The sequence below is a fragment of the Somniosus microcephalus genome, chromosome 17, assembly GCF_052327205.1.
Source record: "Somniosus microcephalus isolate GS21.2 chromosome 17, FLI_Smic_1.0, whole genome shotgun sequence".
Taxonomy (NCBI): domain Eukaryota; kingdom Metazoa; phylum Chordata; class Chondrichthyes; order Squaliformes; family Somniosidae; genus Somniosus; species Somniosus microcephalus.
Window position 1 is genome coordinate 58,689,154 of NC_141003.1, and position 22,528 is coordinate 58,711,681.

At 47.9% G+C, this 22,528-nt stretch overlaps 1 protein-coding gene across 2 annotated transcripts in view; it reads right to left on the minus strand.

Moving 5' to 3' along the window:
* The window catches only part of reln (reelin), a 391,712-nt gene that overhangs the window by 98,687 nt on the left and 270,497 nt on the right, over positions 1-22,528 (minus strand). For both annotated transcript variants that reach the window (XM_086010451.1, XM_086010450.1), the window contains 4 exons: positions 21,312-21,500; positions 20,784-21,057; positions 17,744-17,884; positions 633-810 (listed from right to left, as the gene is read on the minus strand). In XM_086010451.1, coding sequence (XP_085866577.1) covers positions 633-810; positions 17,744-17,884; positions 20,784-21,057; positions 21,312-21,500 — 782 coding nt within the window. The remainder of the gene's footprint in view (positions 1-632; positions 811-17,743; positions 17,885-20,783; positions 21,058-21,311; positions 21,501-22,528) is intronic.

The window sequence follows — 22,528 nt, forward strand, 5'->3', positions numbered from 1 at the left end:
GAGAAAAAAAAGAGACAGACAGCGACCCACATCTGGGACTGCCAGCAGAAATCTATCCACTCTGTCATTCACTCTAGCACTTGCACTCGTCAGTCCAGCTAGATTCACTTGAGGTAATACAGACACAGTCCAGATGAGGGGTTGACACAGGGTGATAACTTAATCAACACAAAGAAGCGAGAGGATGAGATATTAGGTTATTAGGATGAGAGAGGTTGATGAAGCATGTTAATGGAAATACAGCTGTCTCAGCTTTCCTTAGCATCAGGGTGTTGTTCAAAATCCAGCACTCCCGCTAATGGGAGGGGCTTAAGTGGTAAATAACATTAACATGACTTGCTATGATATAAATGATATTTGGCAACAATGTGAGATGAAAGTAATTCTGGGTCAAACCTATCACTGCAGGTTAAAGAAATGTAAACTATTGTTCTTGCAGGATGTATACAGGCCGACGCAACAAAGCTGTGCTCGCAGTAAGGAGCCTTGCTCGCCGGCAGTGCACACCGTGAAATCATGGCCGTGCAAGTTCCACACATGCCCCCACTGCTAGCACACATTTGTAAAATGGGCCTGTGTCTTTGTTTAAACACCTTCCATTACAGTGTACTCATCAATAACAGATTCCTCACCCCTTTAAAGACTAGTGCTGTTCCAGATTTGATGATTTCCCCATTCAGGTTCCCCCTCTCCGCTCCAAGAACTTCAGGCCAAAGGTCAGGGTGCGGTTTTTCATTAAAGTCGTCTTTGAGAATTGACGGCAATGGAAGAATGGGCACACAGTTACGTCCTCCAAAGCCACTGTCACACCTGAAATTAAAAGGAAAGGCCGATCAGTAAATGTAGCGACATACAGAAAACACGTGGCACAGCAGGCAACTCAAAGTGACAACCTTGAAAAGGGTACAACAAATCAGTGCAGCGAATATGTGAAACAGCCAAATATCAATCAATATTTGTTGTACAATATGCGAGATTATTCAATTCAAGTACTCCTTCTTGTTCTCTTCTTAGGCAGTCCCTCGGAACCGAGGATTGTAGTGTATGTAACCTGTACTACCTTAAGAGGATACCTTAAGGTGATGGACTACTTTTTAACGGCTCCTGTACATTGTAGTACCGATGGTGACCACACCGGTATATAAACCCTGCGGAGCAAAGTGTACCTCAGTTCCGCCCTGACCCTCAATCACTAAAGACCTGTTTACTTACTTCTGTAGTCTGTGTCCTGTTATTCAGTATAACTGCACTTGTAAACACAGACTCAACAGTGCGACGAGTCTGATCGTACCTAGCGGCAGTTTTGCATCCAAGGAAGCTTCGTCCTCAGAAACGGGCGTCGAAAAAGGGCATCCGCCCTCAACATCCTGCTGAGCACTGCATCGCACGGGAGGCCATCGGGAACCCAGGTTGGTTTTCTGGCCACGAAGTCCAACATCAGCAATAGGCAGTGATCATCCCTTCTACGACAGCGGCGGGTAAGCCCGATCGAGCGGCACGGGGGGGAAGTCGGCCGAGTTGTCAGTGGGAGAAGGGGAGGGAAAACGAAGAAAAGGGTGGAGAACACGACCGCAGCCGGTGTCAGGGGCCGGACTGCAATCGGGGCAGAGACGCACAGCAGCCAGAAAAGCGTTTTATGGCCACAAGGACCGCGGGAGCGGCGGGGCAACAAGAGCAGCAGCGCAAGGAAAATAAAGGCAGGAAGGACCGCTGGGAGGCGTGGACGGCAGCAGTGCGGGAATCGCCATCTTGAGTCGGCGGGGGAAGAAGATAAGCGCGGGAAAAGCCGCCAAGCGCGGGAAAAGCCGCCATCTTAAATAAAAAAAAATTTTTTAAAGTCATCATATTAAATAATATCCGAAGGGAAAGGAGAAACCCAGCAAGGATGCCAAAAACGGGTAACATCACTGCTTTTGATAACGATGTGGAAGATTGGGCCACTTATGTGGAACGCATCGAAGTTTACTGTACAACGAATGATGTACCGGATGATAAGAAAGCACTAACCCTATTAAACTCGATGGGTGCGAAGACGTATGGGTTAAGGAACCTGGTAACCCCAGACAAATCGGTAGGGAAGAGTTTCGCAGATATTGTTACTATCCTGCAAGAGCATTTAAACCCCATGCCGCTGCTGATAGCGGAACGATTTAAATTCTACAAAAGAATTCAACTTAAAGAAGAAAGCAACGCTGAATTCCTAACAAGTTATCAAAGTACTGCCAGTTCGGAACAGGACTAGCAGACGCACTGAGAGATAGGTTTGTGTGTGGGCGCCTAAGGGAAGGAACCCAGAAGCGACTGCTAGAGGAAAAGGATCTTACGCTGGACAAAGCTTTCAGCATTGCAGCATCCCACGAGGCAGCAGCACGGGGCGCTGCAGAGATACAGCAAAGGCCACTGGAATTCAGCACCAATGAAATGGCATTGGACGCAGTAAAGTGCTATAGTTGCGGAAGGACAACACATGACCAGAACCAGTGCTGGTTCAAAGACAAAGAATGCAGGCAATGTGGCAAACTTGGTCACATAGCGAGAGTATGCCGGTCAGGAAAGAAGACCAGCAGCAAAAAGTCACCGAAGGAGAAGTACAAAAAAGTACACAAGGTGACAGAGAACAGTTCGGATGAACAGAAGACGGATTCAGACTCCAGCAGTAAGGAACTGGGTTGTCTGAAAATACATAATGTGGGTAACACAGCAGACCACCAAACTATCTGGGTCATGCTCCGGATAGCAGGAGTTCAAGTGAAGATGGAATTGGACACAGGGTCGGCATTAACGGTCATGAATAAGCAAGATTACAAAAGGTTATTCTCACACATTCCCCTGAGGGATACGGAGATTGTATTGAAAACATACACGGGGCAAATAGTATACACCAAAGGAAAGATAAAAGTAAATGTGGTCTACAATGATAAAGAAAGTCAGAAAATGGACTTGTATGTGTTACCTGATGGAGGTCCGCCACTACTGGGACGGGAATGGATCCGGAGAATAAATTTGGACTGGCATTCCATACAAGCACTGACTGTGGATGCCTGTAAGGAGGACGACGTCAAACCTAAACGACTGTCCAAAATCTTAGACGATGCTAAGGAGGTGTTCCAACAGGGACTTGGAACACTGAAAGGAATTACAGCAACCATCAAGGTTGAAGAACATGCAAACCCAAAATTTTTCAAAGCGATACGACCTGCTGTGGAAGCAGAGCTGGAAGGGCTAGAACATTCAGGGGTACTGTCCAAGGTGGACTGGAGCGAATGGGCTACACCCATTGTTCCTGTCATGAAGCGTTCGTTGAGCAACAAGCCGGGGGAACCTGGGAAGGTTCGCATCTGTGGCGATTTCAAGATCACTGTTAATCCAGTTCTTCACACGGTGCAATATCCGCTTCTGCGGATTGAAGATATCTTTGCTTCGCTGTCTGGCGGGAAGCACTTCACCAAGATAGACCTGGCGCAGGCGTACCTACAGATGGAAGTTGATGAAGCGTCACGACAGTATCTCACGATCAACACACATAAGGGCTTATATCGGTATAATAGGCTGGTTTTTGGAGTGGCATCGGCTCCAGCGATTTGGCAAAGGGCCATGGAGCAGGTATTGCAGGGAATCCCAGGCACACAATGCTACCTGGATGACATCCTGATTACAGGAGATAACGATAATGATCACCTCGCGAATTTGGAGCAGGTGCTCATCAGATTGAAAGAATATGGGCTAAGAGCTAATCGCCAGAAATGCGAGTTCTTTCAAAAGCGATTCTTGTACTGCGGCCACGTCATTGACCAGGAGAGGCTCCATAAGTCACCTGACAAGATCGAAGCTGTTGTCAAAGCTCCAGCACCGGAAAATGTATCCCAGTTGAGGTCGTTCCTCAGGTTGGTTAACTATTACCACAAGTTTCTTCCAAATTTATCCACGGTGTTACACCCGCAAAACACTCTTTTGCAAACGGGAATACCATGGAAGTGGAGCGATGATTGTAAGCGGGCTTTTCGAAAGAGCAAGGCACTGATCACCTCTAAGGAAGTGTTGGCTCACTTTAACCCAACGCTGCCTATTCGCTTAGCTTGTGATGCTTCTCCATATGGTATCGGGGCAGTGCTCTCACATAAGTTTCCAGATGGCTCGGAAAGGCCAGTCGCTTTCGCATCCAGATCATTGACCTCCGCTGAGCGCAACTATGCTCAGATAGATAGGGAGGCTCTCAGCCTTGTGTGGGGAGTTAAGAAATTTAACCATTACCTGCAAGGCCAAAAGTTTACGCTGCTGACAGATCACCAGCCGTTGGTTTCCATTTTCAACCCTAAGAAGGGTGTTCCGGTAATGATGGCGCAGAGGCTTCAGAGATGGTCCCTTTTCCTAGGGGCACATCAATATGATATTGAATTCAAAGGTACAAAGCAACATGGAAATGCTGATGGGCTGTCGCGCCTGCCACTACCTACAGCGGAAGAGGCACCGGTAGTTGACCCTGTCGAGATATTTCACTCGACCATCATCGAATGCTTACCAGTCACCAATGCGGGTATTGAGAGAGGGACCCGAAATGACCCGACACTGTCTCGGGTCTACGACTTGACAGTGAAGGGATGGCCAGCACATGGCGAACCACTGTTACTAGCATTCTCAGCCAGATGAGAACAGCTGTCCGTATGTCAAGGAACATTGATGTATGGGTGATTATTCCTCCTAAATTAAGGGAGAGAGTTCTAAAAGAATTGCACGAAGGTCATCTGGGGGGAGTCAAGATGAAAAGCCTTGCTAGGGCTTATGTGTGGTGGCCAGGTATCGACAAACAAATAGAGGATCTGACTAAAAGCTGCTCAGGGTGCCAAAAAGTTCAGAACGCACCTCCAATTGCACCGCTGCATCTGTGGGAATGGCCTTCAGCCCCATGGCAACGTGTGCATATCGACTTTGCAGGTCCATTCATGGATTCCATGTTTTTGATAGCAGTAGACGCACATTCTAAATGGCCAGAAGTGATTAAGATGTCGACCACTACCTCTGAGAAGACGATTGCAGTTCTAAGAACCATATTTGCAAGGAATGGATTGCCGGAGCAAATATGTTCAGACAACGGACCACAGTTCGTGTCAGAAGAATTCCAGAAATTCATGAAAAAGAATGGGGTGAAACACTATACATCTGCCCCATATCATCCGGCTACAAATGGGTTGGCTGAGAGAGTTGTACAGACGTTCAAAAAGGCGATAAAGGCCATGAGTGAAGATCATATTCCACTACAACACAAGGTGGACAATTTCCTAATGGCGTATCGAAACGCCACGCATGCAGTGACAAATCAAAGCCCTGCCATAATGTTCTATAACAGAAGGTTGCGGTCCCGGTTGGATTTGTTAAAACCCAATGTGCGACGGGAAGTCGAAAACAAGCAATTCCAGCATGTAAATAAAAAGGCCACTCGTAGTTTTGAAATAGGACAACCAGTGTTGGCCAGGGACTATAGGGATGATAAATGGCAACCTGGGACAATTCGTGCATGACAGGGACCCTTGATGTACACGGTAGACGTTGGAGAGAACGTAATACGACGTCATGCTGACCAACTTGTGGAATCGAGAACAAGGGTGATGCGCCATCAATTACTCAAAAGACTGAAGTTGAGCGAGTAACAATCAGGCTTTTATTAACTAAAGAATGAAGGTCTAGTCTCGAGTGGTCGACCCGTCCAGAATACTAAGGGACTGGGAGGTAGTCACTTATATACCTGGAATAGTGGGAGGAGTCAGCCGAGGCATGTCCAGACCTGTACCTAGTGGAATACACATACAGACACAGACAGGTATGACAGTGGTTTACCACATTCACCCCTTGTTTAGAAATGAGTCCGGCGGGGTGAAGTGTATTTAAAAGTTTGTGTATTGGAGTCTCTCCGGAGGTCTTGTCTGCCGCTGTGATCGACGTGGCGACGGCAGGGGTGGTGGAGCTTCCGGCGTCGCGTCCCGTGTAGGCTGGCGCCCTGGAGTGTAGTCCTCGTGGGTGACGGTCCAAGGCGAGCCGGCTGCTGGGGTTGGATATCGGGTCGTGGGGGGGGGGTGGTAATGGGTAGTGGGTTACAGCGGTCCCCGAGGGTGCGAGGTCTCGTATGGAGACTGTGTCCTCCCGCCCGTCCGGGTACGCAATGTAAGCGTACTGGGGGTTGGCGTGGAGGAGGTCGACCCTCTCGACCAGGGGGTCCGTTTTATTGGCCCTCACGTGTCTTCTCAGTAGTACCGGCCCTGGGGACGTCAGCCATGGCGGTAACGATGTCCCCGATGTGGACTTCCTTGGGAAGACAAACATTTTCTCGTGAGGGGTGGCATTGGTGGCAGTGCAGAGAAGTGACCGAATCGAGTGGAGCGCATCGGGGAGCACCTCCTGCCAGCGGGAGGTCGGAAGGCCCCTAGACTTTAAGGCTAGTAGGGCAGCCTTCCAAACAGTTGCATTCTCTCTTTCCACCTGTCCGTTCCCCCGGGGGTTGTAACTGGTGGTCCTGCTTGTGGCTATACCCCTAGCGAGCAGGTACTGGCGGAGTTCGTCGCTCATAAACGATGAGCCCCGGTCGCTATGGATATAGCTGGGGAAACCGAACAGGGTGAAGAGGCTGTTCAGACATTTAATGACCGTGGCACTGGTCATGTCCGGGCAGGGGATAGCGAACGGGAACCGGGAGTACTCGTCAATGATGTTGAGGAAGTACACATTGCGGTCGGAGGAGGGGAGAGGCCCTTTAAAATCGACGCTCAGGCGTTCGAAAGGGCGAGTGGCTTTTATCAGGTGGGCTCTGTCTGGTCTATAAAAGTGCGGTTTGCACTCAGCGCAGACTTGGCAGTTCTTGGTCATGGTCCTGACCTCCTCAATGGAGTAAGGCAGGTTGCGGGCCTTGATGAAGTGGAAGAACCTGGTGACCCCCGGGTGGCAGAGGTCATTGTGGAGGGCCCTCAGCCTATCGATCTGCGCGCTGGCGCAGGTGCCACGCGATAGGGCATCTGGGGGTTCATTGAGCTTCCCAGGCCGGTACAAGATCTCGTAATTGTAGGTGGAAAGTTCGATTCTCCACCTCAAGATCTTGTCATTTTTGATTTTGCCCCTCTGCTTGTTGTTGAACATAAAAGCAACTGAACGCTGGTCAGTGAGCAGGGTAAATCGTTTTCCGGCCAGGTAGTGCCTCCAATGACGCACAGCCTCCACGATAGCCTGGGCCTCCTTCTCGACCGCGGAGTGTCTGGTCTCCGGGCCCTGGAGGGTTCGTGAGAAGAATGCCACAGGTCTCCCCGCCTGATTAAGGGTGGCGGCCAGAGCGAAGTCGGACGCATCGCTTTCCACCTGGAAGGGGATGGATTCGTCCACTGCATGCATGGTGGCTTTGGCAATGTCTTCCTTGATACGGTGGAAGGCTAAGCGGGCCTCTGCCGTCACGGGAAAAGAGGTGGACTTGATCAGCGGACGGGCTTTGTCTGCATAGTAGGGGACCCACTGAGCGTAGTAGGAAAAAAACCCTAGGCACCTCTTCAGAGCTTTTAGGCAGTGGGGCAGTGGGAGTTCCATAAGGGGACGCATCCGGTCCGGGTCGGGACCGATGACCCCGTGTTCTACAACACAGCCAAGGATGGCGAGGCGGTCTGTGCGGAATATGCACTTCTCCTTGTTATATGTCAGGTTCAGGAGTTGGGCGGTGCGGAGGAATTTCTCGAGGTTTGCGTCATGGTCCTGCAAGTCATGGCCGCAGATGGTCACATTATCTAGGTAAGGGAAAGTGGCCTGCAGCTCGTTTTGATCGACCATCCGGTCCATCTCCCTTTGGAAGACGGAGACCCCGTTGGTAACGCCGAAGGGAACCCTAAGGAAGTGATAGAGGCGGCCGTTTGCCTCAAAAGCAGTATACTGGCGGTCTTCAGGGCTGATGGGGAGCTGGTGGTACGCTGATTTCAGGTCAATGGTCGAAAAGACGCGGTACTGCGCGATCTGGTTGACCATGTCAGCTATGCGGGGGAGTGGGTAGGCGTCCAGCAGGGTGTAGCGGTTTATTGTTTGGCTGTAGTCGATGACCAGGCGTTGTTTCTCGCCGGTCTTAACGACCACAACCTGGGCTCGCCAGGGGCTGGAGCTGCCCTCAATAATCCCCTCCTTCAGGAGCCGTTCCACTTCGGTTTTGATGAAAACCCTGTCCCCGGCACTGTATCGCCTGCTCTTTGTGGCGATGGGCTTACAGTCGGGGGTGAGGTTAGCAAACAGTGGGGGGGGTGGGACTCTGAGTGTGGAGAGGTTGCATCTAGTGCGCGGCGGGCAATTTGGAGGCTGCTGGCTGCGGACTGTGAGTGGGGGGAGGGGGCCACCGTACGCCATCGTAACGCTTTTGAGGTGGCACTGGAAATCCAACCCCAGTAGAACGGCAGCGCAGAGGTCGGGCAGGACCAGGAGTTTAAAATTATTGAACACAGTCCCGTCTACTACTAGTGTCACCACGCAGTAGCCGCCAATGTCCGCTGACTGGGACTCGGAGGCCATAGAAATCCGCTGGTGCGCAGGCAGGACTGGGAGAGAGCAACGCCGCACCGTGTCGGGGTGGATGAAGCTCTCTGTGCTCCCGGAGTCAAAAAGGCAGTTTATTGCATGGCCGTTTACCTTAACGTCCATTTTGGACCGAGCTAGCTGGTGCGGTCTCGTTTGGTCCAGCGTCACAGAGGCCAGCGTAGGGGTCGGTGTGTCGCTGCGAGTATCAGATGGGGGGGGGTTGGCGGTCTGCTGCGTCCCGGCTGGTGTCCAAGATGGCGGCGCCCATGATTCCCATGTGGCTGGAGTCGTCCAAGATGGCTGCTGCTGCGGTGGTTCGCACATGGCTGGGGAGGCCCAAGATGGCGGCTCGCGCGGCCCACACGCGGCGCTGCTGGCGTTCGGGGTGGCTTTGGCCTTGCAGACGCTGGCGTAGTGTCCCTTTTTCCTGCAGCCCGAGCAGGTTGCATTCTTCGCCGGGCAGCGCGCTCTGGGGTGTTTGGCCTGGCCACAGAAGTAGCATTTCTGGCCTTGGGATACTGCTGTCTGGCTTTGGGACACTGCTGCGGTAGTTGGGCCGTTGTTGGGCTGTGGCTGGGGTGGCACGGTGCTATGGGGCTGTCCTACCGTGTCCCAGGTTGTCGTTCCCCGCGGCGTCCACGGTGCAGAGGAGTAGGCATCCATGCCCCGGAAGGCTGCGTCCAGCGTTAGTGCGATGTTGGAGGCTTTGTCGAGGGTGAGGTCACTCTGCTCCAGCAGTCGCTGTCGGGTGTAGTTGGACCTGTGGCCCGCTACGAAGGCATCCCGGATCAGTTCCTCCGTGTACTTAGTGGGCGTTACCGCCTTACACCCACAGGCCCGGCCAAGCACGGACAGTGCTTGGAGGTATTCCTCAGTCGATTCCCCAGGTTGTTGCTTGCGACTCCCCAGAAGGTGCCTAGCGTATACTTCGTTCACAGGGCGCGTGTACTGGGTCTTGAGGAGCTGGAGGGCGGCTGTGTACGAGGTCGCGTCCCGGATGACTGAGTACACTCGGTGGTTCACCTTGGAGAACAGGACAGACAGTTTGTCCGCATCCGTTTCGACCGCAGTGGAGGCAGTCAGGAATGTCTCGAAGCACGTGAGCCAGTGAGCAAACTTGGTGGAAGCGTCCGCTTCCCGACTGTCCAGGTCCAGGCATGCTGGTGTGAGGATCTTCTCCATTATAAAAAATTTAGTTAATAAAATTGATGCGCCATCAATTACTCAAAAGACTGAAGTTGAGCGAGTAACAATCAGGCTTTTATTAACTAAAGAATGAAGGTCTAGTCTCGAGTGGTCGACCCGTCCAGAATACTAAGGGACTGGGAGGTAGTCACTTATATACCTGGAATAGTGGGAGGAGTCAGCCGAGGCATGTCCAGACCTGTACCTAGTGGAATACACATACAGACACAGACAGGTATGACAGTGGTTTACCACAAAGGGTCGACCCCATGTCTACGGCAGAGACACCAGTTGAAGAACTTATTGAGCCTGTAGCATCTACCTCAGACTCGAACGTATTGGATGATGTTGAATCCATAGGAGATCAAGTGGATGAGTCACCCCAGCAACGGGAACCAGAGATCCCTGAAAGGCGTTATCCAGGCCTCCTCAGAGACTGAATCTTTGAACAGTTCTTGTGTGTAAATTGTATATATGTTATCCATGTAGTGTATTAATTGGGGGTGTCCACTGTTAAGCTAAAAGGGGAGGAATTGTAGTGTATGTAACCTGTACTACCTTAAGAGGATACCTTAAGGTGATGGACTACTTTTTAACGGCTCCTGTACATTGTAGTACCGATGGTGACCACACCGGTATATAAACCCTGCGGAGCAAAGTGTACCTCAGTTCCGCCCTGACCCTCGATCACTAAAGACCGGTTTACTTACTTCTGCAGTCTGTGTCCTGTTATTCAGTATAACTGCACTTGTAAACACAGACTCAACAAGGATGACTTGCTTCCACATTAAAAATGAGTTCTCAGGTGACTGATGAGTCCAATGCGGGACCTACAGTCTCTGTCACAGGTGGGGCAGACGGTGGTTGAAGGGGCGGGTGGGTGGGGTGCTTGGGTTGACGTGCGCGCCTTGCGCTGCCTGCGCTTGGCTTCTGCTTGCTCCCAACGAAGGGACTCGAGGTGTTCAGCGCCTTCCCAGATGCTTCTCCTCCACTTTGTGCGGTCTTGGGCCAGGGATTCCCAGGTGTCGGTGGGGATGTTGCACTTTTTCAAGGAGGCTTTGAGGGTGTCCTTGAAGTGTTTCTTCTGCCCACCTGGGACTGTCTTGTCATGTCGGAGCTCCGAGTAGAGTGCTTGTTTTGGGAGTCTTGTATCGGGCATGCGGACGATGTGACCTGTGCATCGGAGCTGATCGAGCGTGGTCAAAGCTTCGATGCTGGGGATGTTGGCCTGAGCGAGAACACTGACGTTGGTGCGCCTATCCTGCCAATGGATTTGCAGGATCTTGCGGAGGCAGTGTTGGTGGTACCTCTCCAGTGCTTTGAGGTGCCCGCTGTACATGGTCCATGTCTCTGAAGCATACAGGAGGGCGGGTATTACTACTGCTCTGTAGACCATGAGCTTGGTGCCGGGTTTGAGGTCCTGGTCTTCAAACACTTCCTCAGGCGACCGAAGGCCGCACTGGCACACTGAAGGCGGTGTTGGACTTCGTCATCGATGTCTGCCCTTGTTGATAGTAGGCTCCCGAGGTATGGAAAATGGTACATGTTGTCCAAGGCCTTGTCGTGGATTTTGATAATCGGGGGGCAGTACTGTGTGGCGGGTGGTTAGTAGAGGACCTTTGTCTTACAGGTGTTTAGTGTAAGGCCCATGCTCTTGTACATGTCGGTGAAGGTGTTAATGATGGTTTGGAGTTCGACCTCTGAGTGTGCGCAGACACAAACGTCGTCTGCATACTGTAATTCGATGACAGAGGATGGGATGACCTTGGATCTGGACTGGAGGCGACGGAGGTTGAACAGTTTCCCGTTTGTTCTGTAAATTAGCTCCACTCCAGCGGGGAGCTTACTGAGGGTGAGATGGAGCATTGCTGCAAGGAAGATCGAGAAGAGCGTTGGTGCGATGACACAGCCTTGCTTGACCCCAGTTCGTACATGTATTAAGTCTGAGGGAAACCGTCGGTGAGGATCACAGCTTGCATGTCGTCGTGAAGCAGATGGAGGATGATGATAAACATTTGAGGGCAGCTGAATTTGAGGAGGACACTCCATAATCCCTCACGGTTGACAGTGTCAAAGGCCTTTGTGAAGTCAAAGAAGACCATGTACAGCAGTTGGTGCTGTTCCCTGCAATTCTCTTGATTGGTGCACGGTGAAGATCATGGCCATTGTGCCCCTTAGTGGGCGGAATCCGCATTGCGACTCTGGGAGGAGCTCTTCAGCCACTGGGAGAAGGCGATTGAGGAGGATTCTTGCAATGACTTTCCCTGTAGCAGACAGCAGGGAAACTCCTCTGTAATTACCGCAATCGGACTTGTCATCTTTCTTGAAGATGGTCACAATTACGGCGTCTCTGAGATCCCCTGGCATGCTCTCCTCCTTCTAGATAAGAGAAATGAGTTCATGAGTTCATGCCAGTAGTGCTTCTCCGCCATGCTTTAGTGTCTCGGCAGGGATTCCAGCTGCTCCTGAGGCCTTGTTGTTCTTCAGTTGTCAGATGGCCTTTTCAACCTCATGCCGGGCTGGGGTTGTGCTGAGATGGTGGTGGGTAGCTTGCTGTGGGATGGAATTGAGGACACTCGCGTCGAAGACAGAGTCTCGGTTAAGGAGATCTTCGAAGTACTCCTTCCAGCGGGCTCCCTGTCCTTGATGAGTACCTCTCCATTCTTGGCCGGCAGTGGGGAATGACCTTGGGTGCTTGGGCCGTAGGCGGTCTTGAATGCGCTAAAGAATCCACAGCACGTTGTGGTTGTCGGCTAGCTGCTGGATCTCCTGCGCTTTCTCCACCCACCAGCTGTTCTTTAGGTCGCGAGTTTTCTGTTGGACCTCAGCCTTCAGGCGTCTGTAGAGCTGCTATCTTGCACTCGAGTTGTGTTGCTGTTTCCAGATCAGGAATGCCTTGCGCTTGCAGCTTATTAGCTCCTGGATCTACTAACACCCCAAAGATCAACAATGTTCTCTGGTGCTCCAGTTTCTTTCCCAGACTAAATTGCTGGCGTCAGCAAAATAAAGCTTTTTTCCCCCACACACCACTGCATGAATAGTTTAAATCAGAACAGATTTTCAAAACAGCAGAAATCCTATTATCTCTGAAGTAAGAAAATAAAACAATGCTACCTTTCACGGTGACATCACGTTTCATGATCTACAGAATTTTGAAACTGAAGCCTAGCACCACTCAATCACTATATTGGACTGATCAGTGGCAGGTAACATTCACGCCACACAAGTGCCAGGCAATGACCATCTCCAACGAGAGAAAATCGAACCACCTCCCCTTGACATTCAACGGCATTACCATCGCCGAATCCCTCAACATCAACAACCTGGGGGTCATCACTGATCAGGAACTCAACTGAATACTGCGGCTACAAGAGCAGGTCAGAGGCTACAAGAGCAGGTCAGAGGCTGGGTATTCTGCAGAGAGTAGCTCATTTCCCGACTCCCCAAAGCCTCTCCACCACCTACAATCACAAGTCAGGAGTGTGATTGAATAGTCTCCACTTGCCTGGATGGGTGCAGCTACAACAACACTCAAGTAGCTTGACAACATCCAGGACAAAACAGTCCATTAGATCGGCAGCCCATCCACCACCGACACACTGTGTACTATCCACAGGATGCACTGCAGCAACTCACCAAGGCTTCTTCGACAGCACCTCCCAAACCCGCAACCTCCAGCACCTTGAAGCACAAGGGCAGCAGGTGCATGGGAATAGCATCACCTCCAAGTCACACACCACCATTGCCATTGTGTCAAAATCCTGAAACTCCCTATCTAACAGCACCGTGGGAGTACCTTCACCACATGGACTGCAGCGGTTCAGGAAGAAGGCTCACCACCATCACCTTCTCAAGTGCAACTAGGGATGTGCAATAAATACTGGCCTTGCTAACGATGCCTTTATCCAGAGAATTTAAATTTTTTTTTAATTGATTCATCTTGTCCTCTCCTGTTCTTTTCAACTTTGGTGGTGTCCTGCACTCTAGCCCTTGGTCCTTCACTTAGAATCATACAATACAGAAACAGGCCTTTGGGCTCATCAAGTCTGCGCCAGTGCTTTTCTCCACCTAAACCACCTAGTATAATCCTACACTTCTGCTCGGTCACCCTACTCATAGAATCATTGATTAAATAGAATCATACATCACAGAAGGAGGCCATTCGGTCCATTGTGCCTGTGCCGGCTCTTTGAAAGAGCTGTCCAATTAGTCCCATTCCCCTGCTTTATCCCGGATAACCCTGCAAAGTATATATCCAATTCTCTTTTGAAAGGTACTATCGAGTCTGCTTCCACCACCCTGTCAGGCAGTGCACTCCAGATCACAACTCTTTAACATTTCCCTTTTCAAGCAGCTACGCAATCCCCAGGAGCCTGCCTGGGAGCTGGCGGAGAACGGCTGTGGCAGCCCATGGGTTCCTGCTACAGTATAGTGAGGCTGGTGGCCTCACGGCTGCTCAAAATGAAAAAGATAAATAAATCCTTTGGTTATACAATCGATCCTCCTGTGATCCATTGCACAGGCTGAGGTGGCCCTTTAATTTTGAAATCTCCCAGCTGCCATAGCAATCCTGGTACCAGGAACGCACTGGTGTTTCCAGTGTCCGGCACAAACGACAGGAAACACGTCGGATGAAATATTCCCATCATTTGGATGCCAATAAAGTACAGCAGTCCATATTTGGGCAGACACGTGTCCTGTTCCCACGTCACTCCCAGCAGAAAATCGTACCAATGGTGGAGGGCGGTGAGGAGCTGGGGGAGTGGCTCCTGAGGACTTTTCGCTGCATAACTCCAGTAGAAAAATCTGTTAAGGAGTTCAGTCTGCAGTCAGAATGATGTCCCCCAGTCTTACTCAATACAACAGTTTCGAGGTGTCAGCAAAACCACATTCAAACAAATGCATAGGCCCTGAAATTCCACACAGTGAATTGTTTTTATTCGTTCATGTGATGTGGGTGTCGCTGGCAAGGGCTGCATTTATTGCCCATCCCTCATTGCCCTTGAGAAGGTGGTGGTGAGCCGCCTTCTTGAACCGCTGCAGTCCGTGTGGTGAAGGTAGTCCCACAGTGCTGTTAGGGAGGGAGTTCCAGGATTTTGACCCAGCGACGATGAAGGATCGGCAATATACTTCCAAGTCAGGATGGTGTGTGACTTGGAGGTGGTGGTGTTCCCATGTGCCTGCCGCCCTTGATTCCTTGAGCTGGATTCACAGAGCATGAGGGAACCAGAGGAATGGGTTGCGGGTGAGGATGTGCCACTTTCTCAGCAGAGGCTGAGGAGAAGGCTGCCGTGGCTTCAAACTTGTGGAACCCAGAACACATAAGTTATCGTCTGAAAAGAAGGATGTTCGAGGAACATCACACACACACATGCAAGCTCTGAGGCCAATCTCCAAGGATGTGCAGCAACTGACAGCTCTTATTTGCAGTAACATCAGGGAAGTTTATTCCCTTGTTGTAGACATCAATGGAGTGTGTGGCAGCTTCACTGGAATCTGAAGACGCTCCTTAACTGAAAGCAGCCAGGGAACAGTCAATATCTCCTCCTCTACGGAAGCACAGACTGCTGCCCTGGTGGCAGTAGGGGATAGAATCGGCAGTAACGTGTGCACCGGCTTCCAGGCTCTGGCGGCAAAGATTCAGTTTGTACCTCACGAGACTTTCAGAATCTGACAGCTGCCATTAGACCTCCCTCCCGCTAATCAATGGGAACACTGATACAGGACCCAGTGGAATGGCGATGGCTGGAATAGACCTGCCTGAGGCTGCCAGGATAGCAGAACAATGCCAGGCCTCTGGCCTTCCCCCTCCCAGAGCCCAGTGGAACGTAGGAGGCAAAACCAATCCACCCAGGAACAAGTTCCAGAGATATCATACAAGTAGATATAAGGCAGTGTGAATCAACTCTCATAAAAGTCAGGCACTGAGACCACGTAAGGGAATGCCTGATGCCAGTAGACCTAAGAAAGTATCTTCGGCAGACCTGAATTTGCAACAATCACCTATTACTTGGTAAATACATTTTTTTTAATCCAAAATTTTGAACTGAAATGTAAAAAACTTCAATATCATTCAATAGAGACCTGTAGCTATTTGTACATGATTGCAAGACGCCAGTTAGATTGAGCAGCTCAAACAATATCATAAACTGTAACAGTAAAACCCAAGCAACTGAGATTAGATTGCAGCTGTAAATCACTGCCTGTATATTACCCACTCTTTGTTCAGCCTTTTTATAACCTTATGTCCTTGTGTGCATTTTTTATTCTTCTAACACCGGCCTACTTCTCACTGCTTGCTCCATCTGCTGTACCATTAGCAACTATGCTTTCATTTGCGTTCATCAAGTTGAAAGATGTCACACAGTGCAAGGTACAGTATAGGATATATGCATGAGTATAGCTCCTCTACCCTAGCAGCACATCCTAATTCCAACAGCACCTCCTGCAGCACCATACGTTTCAGAGCTTGAAAAGCATTAAAGAAAGCCAACAGAGAGGGGAAACGGTGTCCTGGTCAATATTTATCCCTCAACCAACATAACAAAAACAGATTATCTGGTCATTATCACATTGCTGTTTGTGGGATCTTGCTGTGCGCAAATTGGCTGCTGCGTTTCCCACATTTCAACAGCGCTTTGAGACATCGTGAAAGGCACTATATAAATGCAAGCCTTTCTTTCTTACATTTCTAATAAGGTCTCAAACTAAATCCAAAAGAACTTCAACCAAAGCTAGTTCCAACTATATGGAATATAATATAATACAAATTGTACATGGTCTGTCAGAAATATAAATGTAACACAAGCAGCCATGAGGGTTGTGTATTTTTCCACTGTTCTACTCCAGCCACACAGTATCCCCCTGGATTTGGAGAGTGCAGTTTGTTATGCCTGCTGTTGGCTCTCCTGACACTTTTAACAAAGATGAAGTGAGACTCACTCCCAGACAAGCATCAATTAAAAATCTGTCTTTTATCCATTCTGTTCTCAAAAGCATTCAATCAATCATTCAGTGTCCCTAAAACCTTTAGGAACTGATGGCAGAGAGCTCCAGGGCTGCCACTGCTCCTAGCTCCTTTGAGTTTTGTATTGCTGTTCATCGAAGGAAGCAAGCTTGGTAAATGTAAAACTTCTTTAACATAATATCCTTTGTTATTAACAGAAATAAAATCCTGAACCGTCAAGATCTAGTGCAGCAGTTAAATCAAATGAACTTACTGAATGGAAAATCATATATGTCAACCGTTAGTACTTAACCCTTTGAACTGAGTAAGCCTAGTTGTCCCAACTTGTTAGATTTTCTGTGCATAACACAACAATAAACTTGCATTTATATTGCAATTCCCACGTACAAACACCCTTGGAAGAGGTGTACAATGAATGGCCAATCCATTATCACCCTGTTAATACTATCAGCAAAAGTTAAAATCACCTCCATTGTAACTAATGAGCAACCGCAATTCAAAAGGTGACGAAAAGCTTTTAAAAATTAAGTAATAAAAAGTGGAAATGTAACCATACATCATTTCCTTTTACAAATCATGATCACAGTGTGTTCCCAGGGCACTCACTGTATCTCTAATTATAGGCTTGCAACAAAATGCATTGTTAAGAACTAACCTACAGAATTTTCTAAAGGCAATGTAATTAAAATCTTCTGGTAACAGACTAAAATCCTGTATTATACATCTTTGATAGGCCAGCATTAAAGCAGATGGTCCCATTAATGATTTACATCTAAAATCTTGTCAACCGAAAACATTCCTTTATAATTGGAGCTGGATGGAGCAAGTTGTTGTACACTGGCAATAATGAACTGGCAGGGTTACTGTAATTAGCGGCTAATGCCCTTTTGGGATTAGTTTATCATGGGATACATTAGTCAACAGTTAATATACACCACTCCATTATCTGTAATGAATAATAATGACAACTTTCCTCGCTCTGTTTAGACCTGATATTGTACCAGATTGAATTGTAATAGGCTGCAGACAGTGACAAAATTATAGGATCGATGTTTTCATACTTACACACAATGCCCCATGTCGCAAATGCCATGACCAGAACACATCCAGGGGCACCCTGAGGCTAGGATCACATTATCAATGGCCCAGTTATCAGTCCCAAAAGAGTATTCAGTTTGAATCCATCTGAATCGGGTCCTAGGGGAACTAATTACACAATACAAGAATAAAAAACTTAGTATCAAAAGGAAAGGTGCTGGGTGAAAAAATCATCAACATTCAGGAATTGAAAATTGATCATTTAAAATTAGCAGTAAAAAACCCATCTCCAGTCTCAGAGTTCTGCCAGAATAATTTTTCGTGCTCAAGAATTAATGAGGCAACAATAAGGGGAGAGTGAAGGCCAACACCAGCTGTAAACAAAATGGGCTGCTTGACATTTCCATTTCCACCATAATAGAAAGAGAACATCTGCTGTGGGATTTGGGGCAGGTTCTTCTGTGCAATGCTCCACTCTCATCTGCAATGCTTGTTCAAATGCTTAATTTCTTATCTCTTAAGAGATACAATTATGGAAGTTGGTACCCATGCCTTGGGCAATGATTCCAAGCATCTGACCATTTGGGTTCTGTGGTGATGCAGAGGCCGTGCAGCTCAGCAGTCCAGTCCTCAGTCAATCTAAAGATTTACATACCCTACTCCACAATCTTTCCTTGTACAGCATTATTTTCTCATTTCCAGTGTTTCTTTTTGTTTGACTTTGGTAAATCCAAGTTGGACAGAGGGGAAGCACTCAAATCCAAATCCGATGCCCTAAATGCTTCTGAACGCTCATTATAACTTGAACAGACACTTAAGATTCTTATCTTTTACTATGTATTTCTAACCTTCTTCAGCATACGCCATCTTTAAACAAGTTGTAATTTGTGCCATTTTCTTAATATAAATTATCTGTTTATATGAAGTTACTCTTGGGTGATAGCTCTCACAAACACACTAGTCAGTGCTATTGTAGAAAGGACACAACTACTGGCTAGGACTTGGAGATTGTGAGGTCATGCTGCAGATATGGGAGATTGTTTCAACTTTAACTATCATTCTTTTGATATCAGATGCCTACCCAGAACAAAATGGCAACTCAGAATTTCTGAAAATTGAATTCAATGCTCACAACTAGCTTGAGTTTTTTTCAATTATTTGGTTTCCAATATTCCACCACTCCCCCGACCCACCCTCCGAAGCTGGTAACTCTTGCTGTGTACAGTACACAGTTATCCATTCTTCAGGTGCGAGGCTGGACAGAGAGAGGGAAGTTTTCCTCTTTCACTATTTCTAGTGAAATTGTAAACGTGTCATGAAATGGATTTACAATTTTGCTATAAAAGCAAACAGAGAAAATATTTCCCTCGAGTGTCCACAGACTGTTTAATCATGATGGCGATGGAGTGCATCACATTTCAGCCTGGTCCAATTGTTACCTGATATCCACACAGGCACGCTTACCAGCAATTTTTGTTTGTCTCTCTACCTGAGGGATACTAATGCCAATTATAGTGCTCGCAGTAGAAAATCAGCGAACTCAATATACTCCAGGGATCAAACCGAAGACTTTCCTGGGTGGCTCGGTGTATATACCCAGTGAGCATCATTAAAATTGCTTATTGATATAAATATGTCCTTTTAAACATCTTGAACATACTTGGCTTACATTGTAGGAATTATTTAAGAAGGGTAGGGAGAGATAAACTAGGCTTATTAGTCTAACGTCTGTTGTGGGGAAGTTACTAGAATCAGTTATTAGGCACAGGGTGACTGAGCACTTGGGCAAATATGAGCTGATCAGAGAGAGTCAGCCTGGATTTGCAACAGGTAAGTCACGTCTAACAAACCTAGTGGAATTTTTTCAGGAGGTAACTGATTTGGTAGATAAGGGACTGCCCCTGGATGTTATTTACATGGACTTCCAGAAGACATTCGCTAAGTTTCCACATAAGAGACTGTTAACAAAAATGAGAGCGCATGGAATTGGAGGCAACCTATTGACATGGGTAGGGAATTGGTAAGGAGGTAGGAGAGAGAGAGTAGGGATAATGGGTATGTAGTCCAATTGGCAGGATGTGACAAGTGGTGTCCCCCAGGGATCTGTACTGGGGGCCTCAGCTTTTCACTATATTTATTAATGACTTAGATGAAGGAGTAGAGAGTCGTAATCCCAAGTTAGATGGCACAGTAAATAGTGTAGATGGGAGCAGAAAGTTGCAAAGGGACATTGATAGATTAAGTGAGTGGGCAAAACTGTGGCAGATGGAGTTCAATGTGGGGAAGTGTGGGGTCATGCATTTTGGACCTAAGGAAGATAGAGCAGAGTATTTTCTAAATGGTGAGAAGCGAGGAACTGTGGAGGAGCCGAGAGATGTAGGGGTCCAAGTACAGAAATCACTAAAACTTTAGTGGACAGGTACAAAAATAATTAAAAAGGCTAATGGAATGTTGGCCTTTATCTCAAGAGGGCTGGAATACTAAAGAGCGGAAGTTCTGCTACAGGTGTATAAAGCTCTGGTTAGACCCCACCTGGAGCACTGTGTTCAGTTCTGGGCACCGCACCTCAGGAAGGATACATTGGAGGGGGTGCAGCGCAGATTCACCAGGATGATATCTGGGCTAAAAGGGATAAATTATAAACTGGGCTTGCATTCCCTTGAGTATAGGAGATTAAGGGGTGATCTAATGGAGGTGTTTAAGATGATTAATGGATTTGATAGGGTAGATAAAGAAACTATTTCCTTTGGTGGGGGAGTCCAGAACAAGAGGGCATAACCTTAAAATTAGAACTAGATTGAACAGAGGTGATGTCATGAAACACTTCTTCACACAAATTGTAATGGAAATCTGGAACTCTCCCCCACGAAAAGCTGTTGAGGCTGGGGGTCAATTAAAAATTTCAAAACTGAGATTGATAGTTCTGTTAGGCAAGGGTATTAAGGGTTATAGAACCAAGGCAGGTAGATGAAGTTATGATGCAGATCTGCCATGATCTGATTGAATGGTGGAACAGGCTTGAGGGGCTGAATGGCCAACTGCTGTTCCTATGTTCCTAATGACTTACATGGTTCCTGGAGACAGGTAGACAGTGACACCCTTCCAGTTTTGGAACCTCTGTGAGGTGTAGACAGAGCTTTCTGTGTAGTGCAGACAGCCGATGCTAGGAGGGACACACTCGTCTATCACTAGGTGCCAGTCTTTGCCTGTGTTGAGGGAGTACTGCAGCTGGATGCCGTAGGAGTCTGGAGACTGACTGCCACAGCCTAGGTTGAGCTCAAACTGCAGGAATGTGGAGGCGGTAACATGGAAGTCCCAAGTTTCTGCAAACCGGGGCTTGCCTAGAAAACAGAAGAGACACAAGCATCAGAGATAAAAGGCAGTTTGTATCTGGGGGTTGAGGGGATCTAAAGACAAAGCGGCTATTTTAACACATCGTGGAATAAAAATTCCTCTGGTTACTATGGGGCCAATTTTATTGAATCTGATTACGATGACTTGCTGACTCTGTGGTGTCATTGTTGATAATCCCTGAGCTGAAAGGACAAGAGCAGTTCTTAGTAATGAATGTTTACATTTCTGTTCAATTACATACCTATATTAGCATTAAAAACCAGAGCTGTATCCTTTGAGAGGCAGTACATATCTACATTGCCCCCTTGAATGCGATACCAGTTGGATTGCAAGTCAGAGGAATCATCAAATGCATCCTGAAAATCAGTCAGGGAGCTATCGTTCATTCCAATCAGGACATCATCTAAGGCCCACTGCGCACTGAGTTTTCCTAAAAAAACAAAATCGAAGTTAGAGCACATAATAAGACTGAGGCTTTGACCTATTTTAAATAGCAGGAAGAGGAATTTGATACGGGTGTGTCAACTGTCCATACAATAATCTGTCCAACAGTAATTCCGGATTTCTATATTCAATTAGTTTGTACAACGATTTTATCAAGCATTGTTGCACAAGATGGTAAAATGCAGAACAATGGGCACAATGCAGTAACTTAATTAAGTTCAAATGTATGTGGAATAATATACAGAACAGTGCTATATCTCAGTAATTCTCTGCAGATTAAGTTCGAGTAACCTTGCAGTGTTTACATTATTAATCTAATATTTCAGTCATCAGCGTCAAGAGAATGAAGTGTCACAGATGTTGATGTCAACCGTGATGCCCAACACAAATAAAAGACTATTTTACGGGGTAACAGTCAGACTTAACAGGTGTTAGTTTCTGGATTTTTTATAACTGCCCACTCTTAATGGTCTAATAATGTTCCCTCCAATTTGCGGTCTAAGTGCGCAGTCCCTTTAAATTTGCTGTGCGGCCCCGTGTACGTAGTATCTTCCCGCAGCAGCAGCTGATGAGCAGCCTGCGCGGGACCTCCCGATTGGTGCGTGGCCGCGCACCTTAAGGGGAACATTGGTCAAAGCTGTACGGAATTGGTCAGGCCCCGACCAGCGAGCTGTACCTCAGGATGCCCAATTGGCGTCCGTAGATCACCTGTTAAATGCAAATGAGGCCCGAGGCACATTTTAGACCCCTCTGCTACTATCTACCCTGTCCCACCCATTCACACACACAGCACGGGGCAGCAGCACAGCAGTATATGACATTAAGGCCTAGAAATTCAATTAAGCCCGAAAATGGGCGGTGTTTTTGATTCCAAAGTCTAAATCGTTAATATAAATTGTGAACAACATTGGTCCCAGCACAGATCTTTGTGGGATTCCACTTCCCACCTTCTGCCACACTGAATAGCTACCCTTTACCCATACTCTCTGCTTTCTGTCTTGAAGCCAGCTAGCT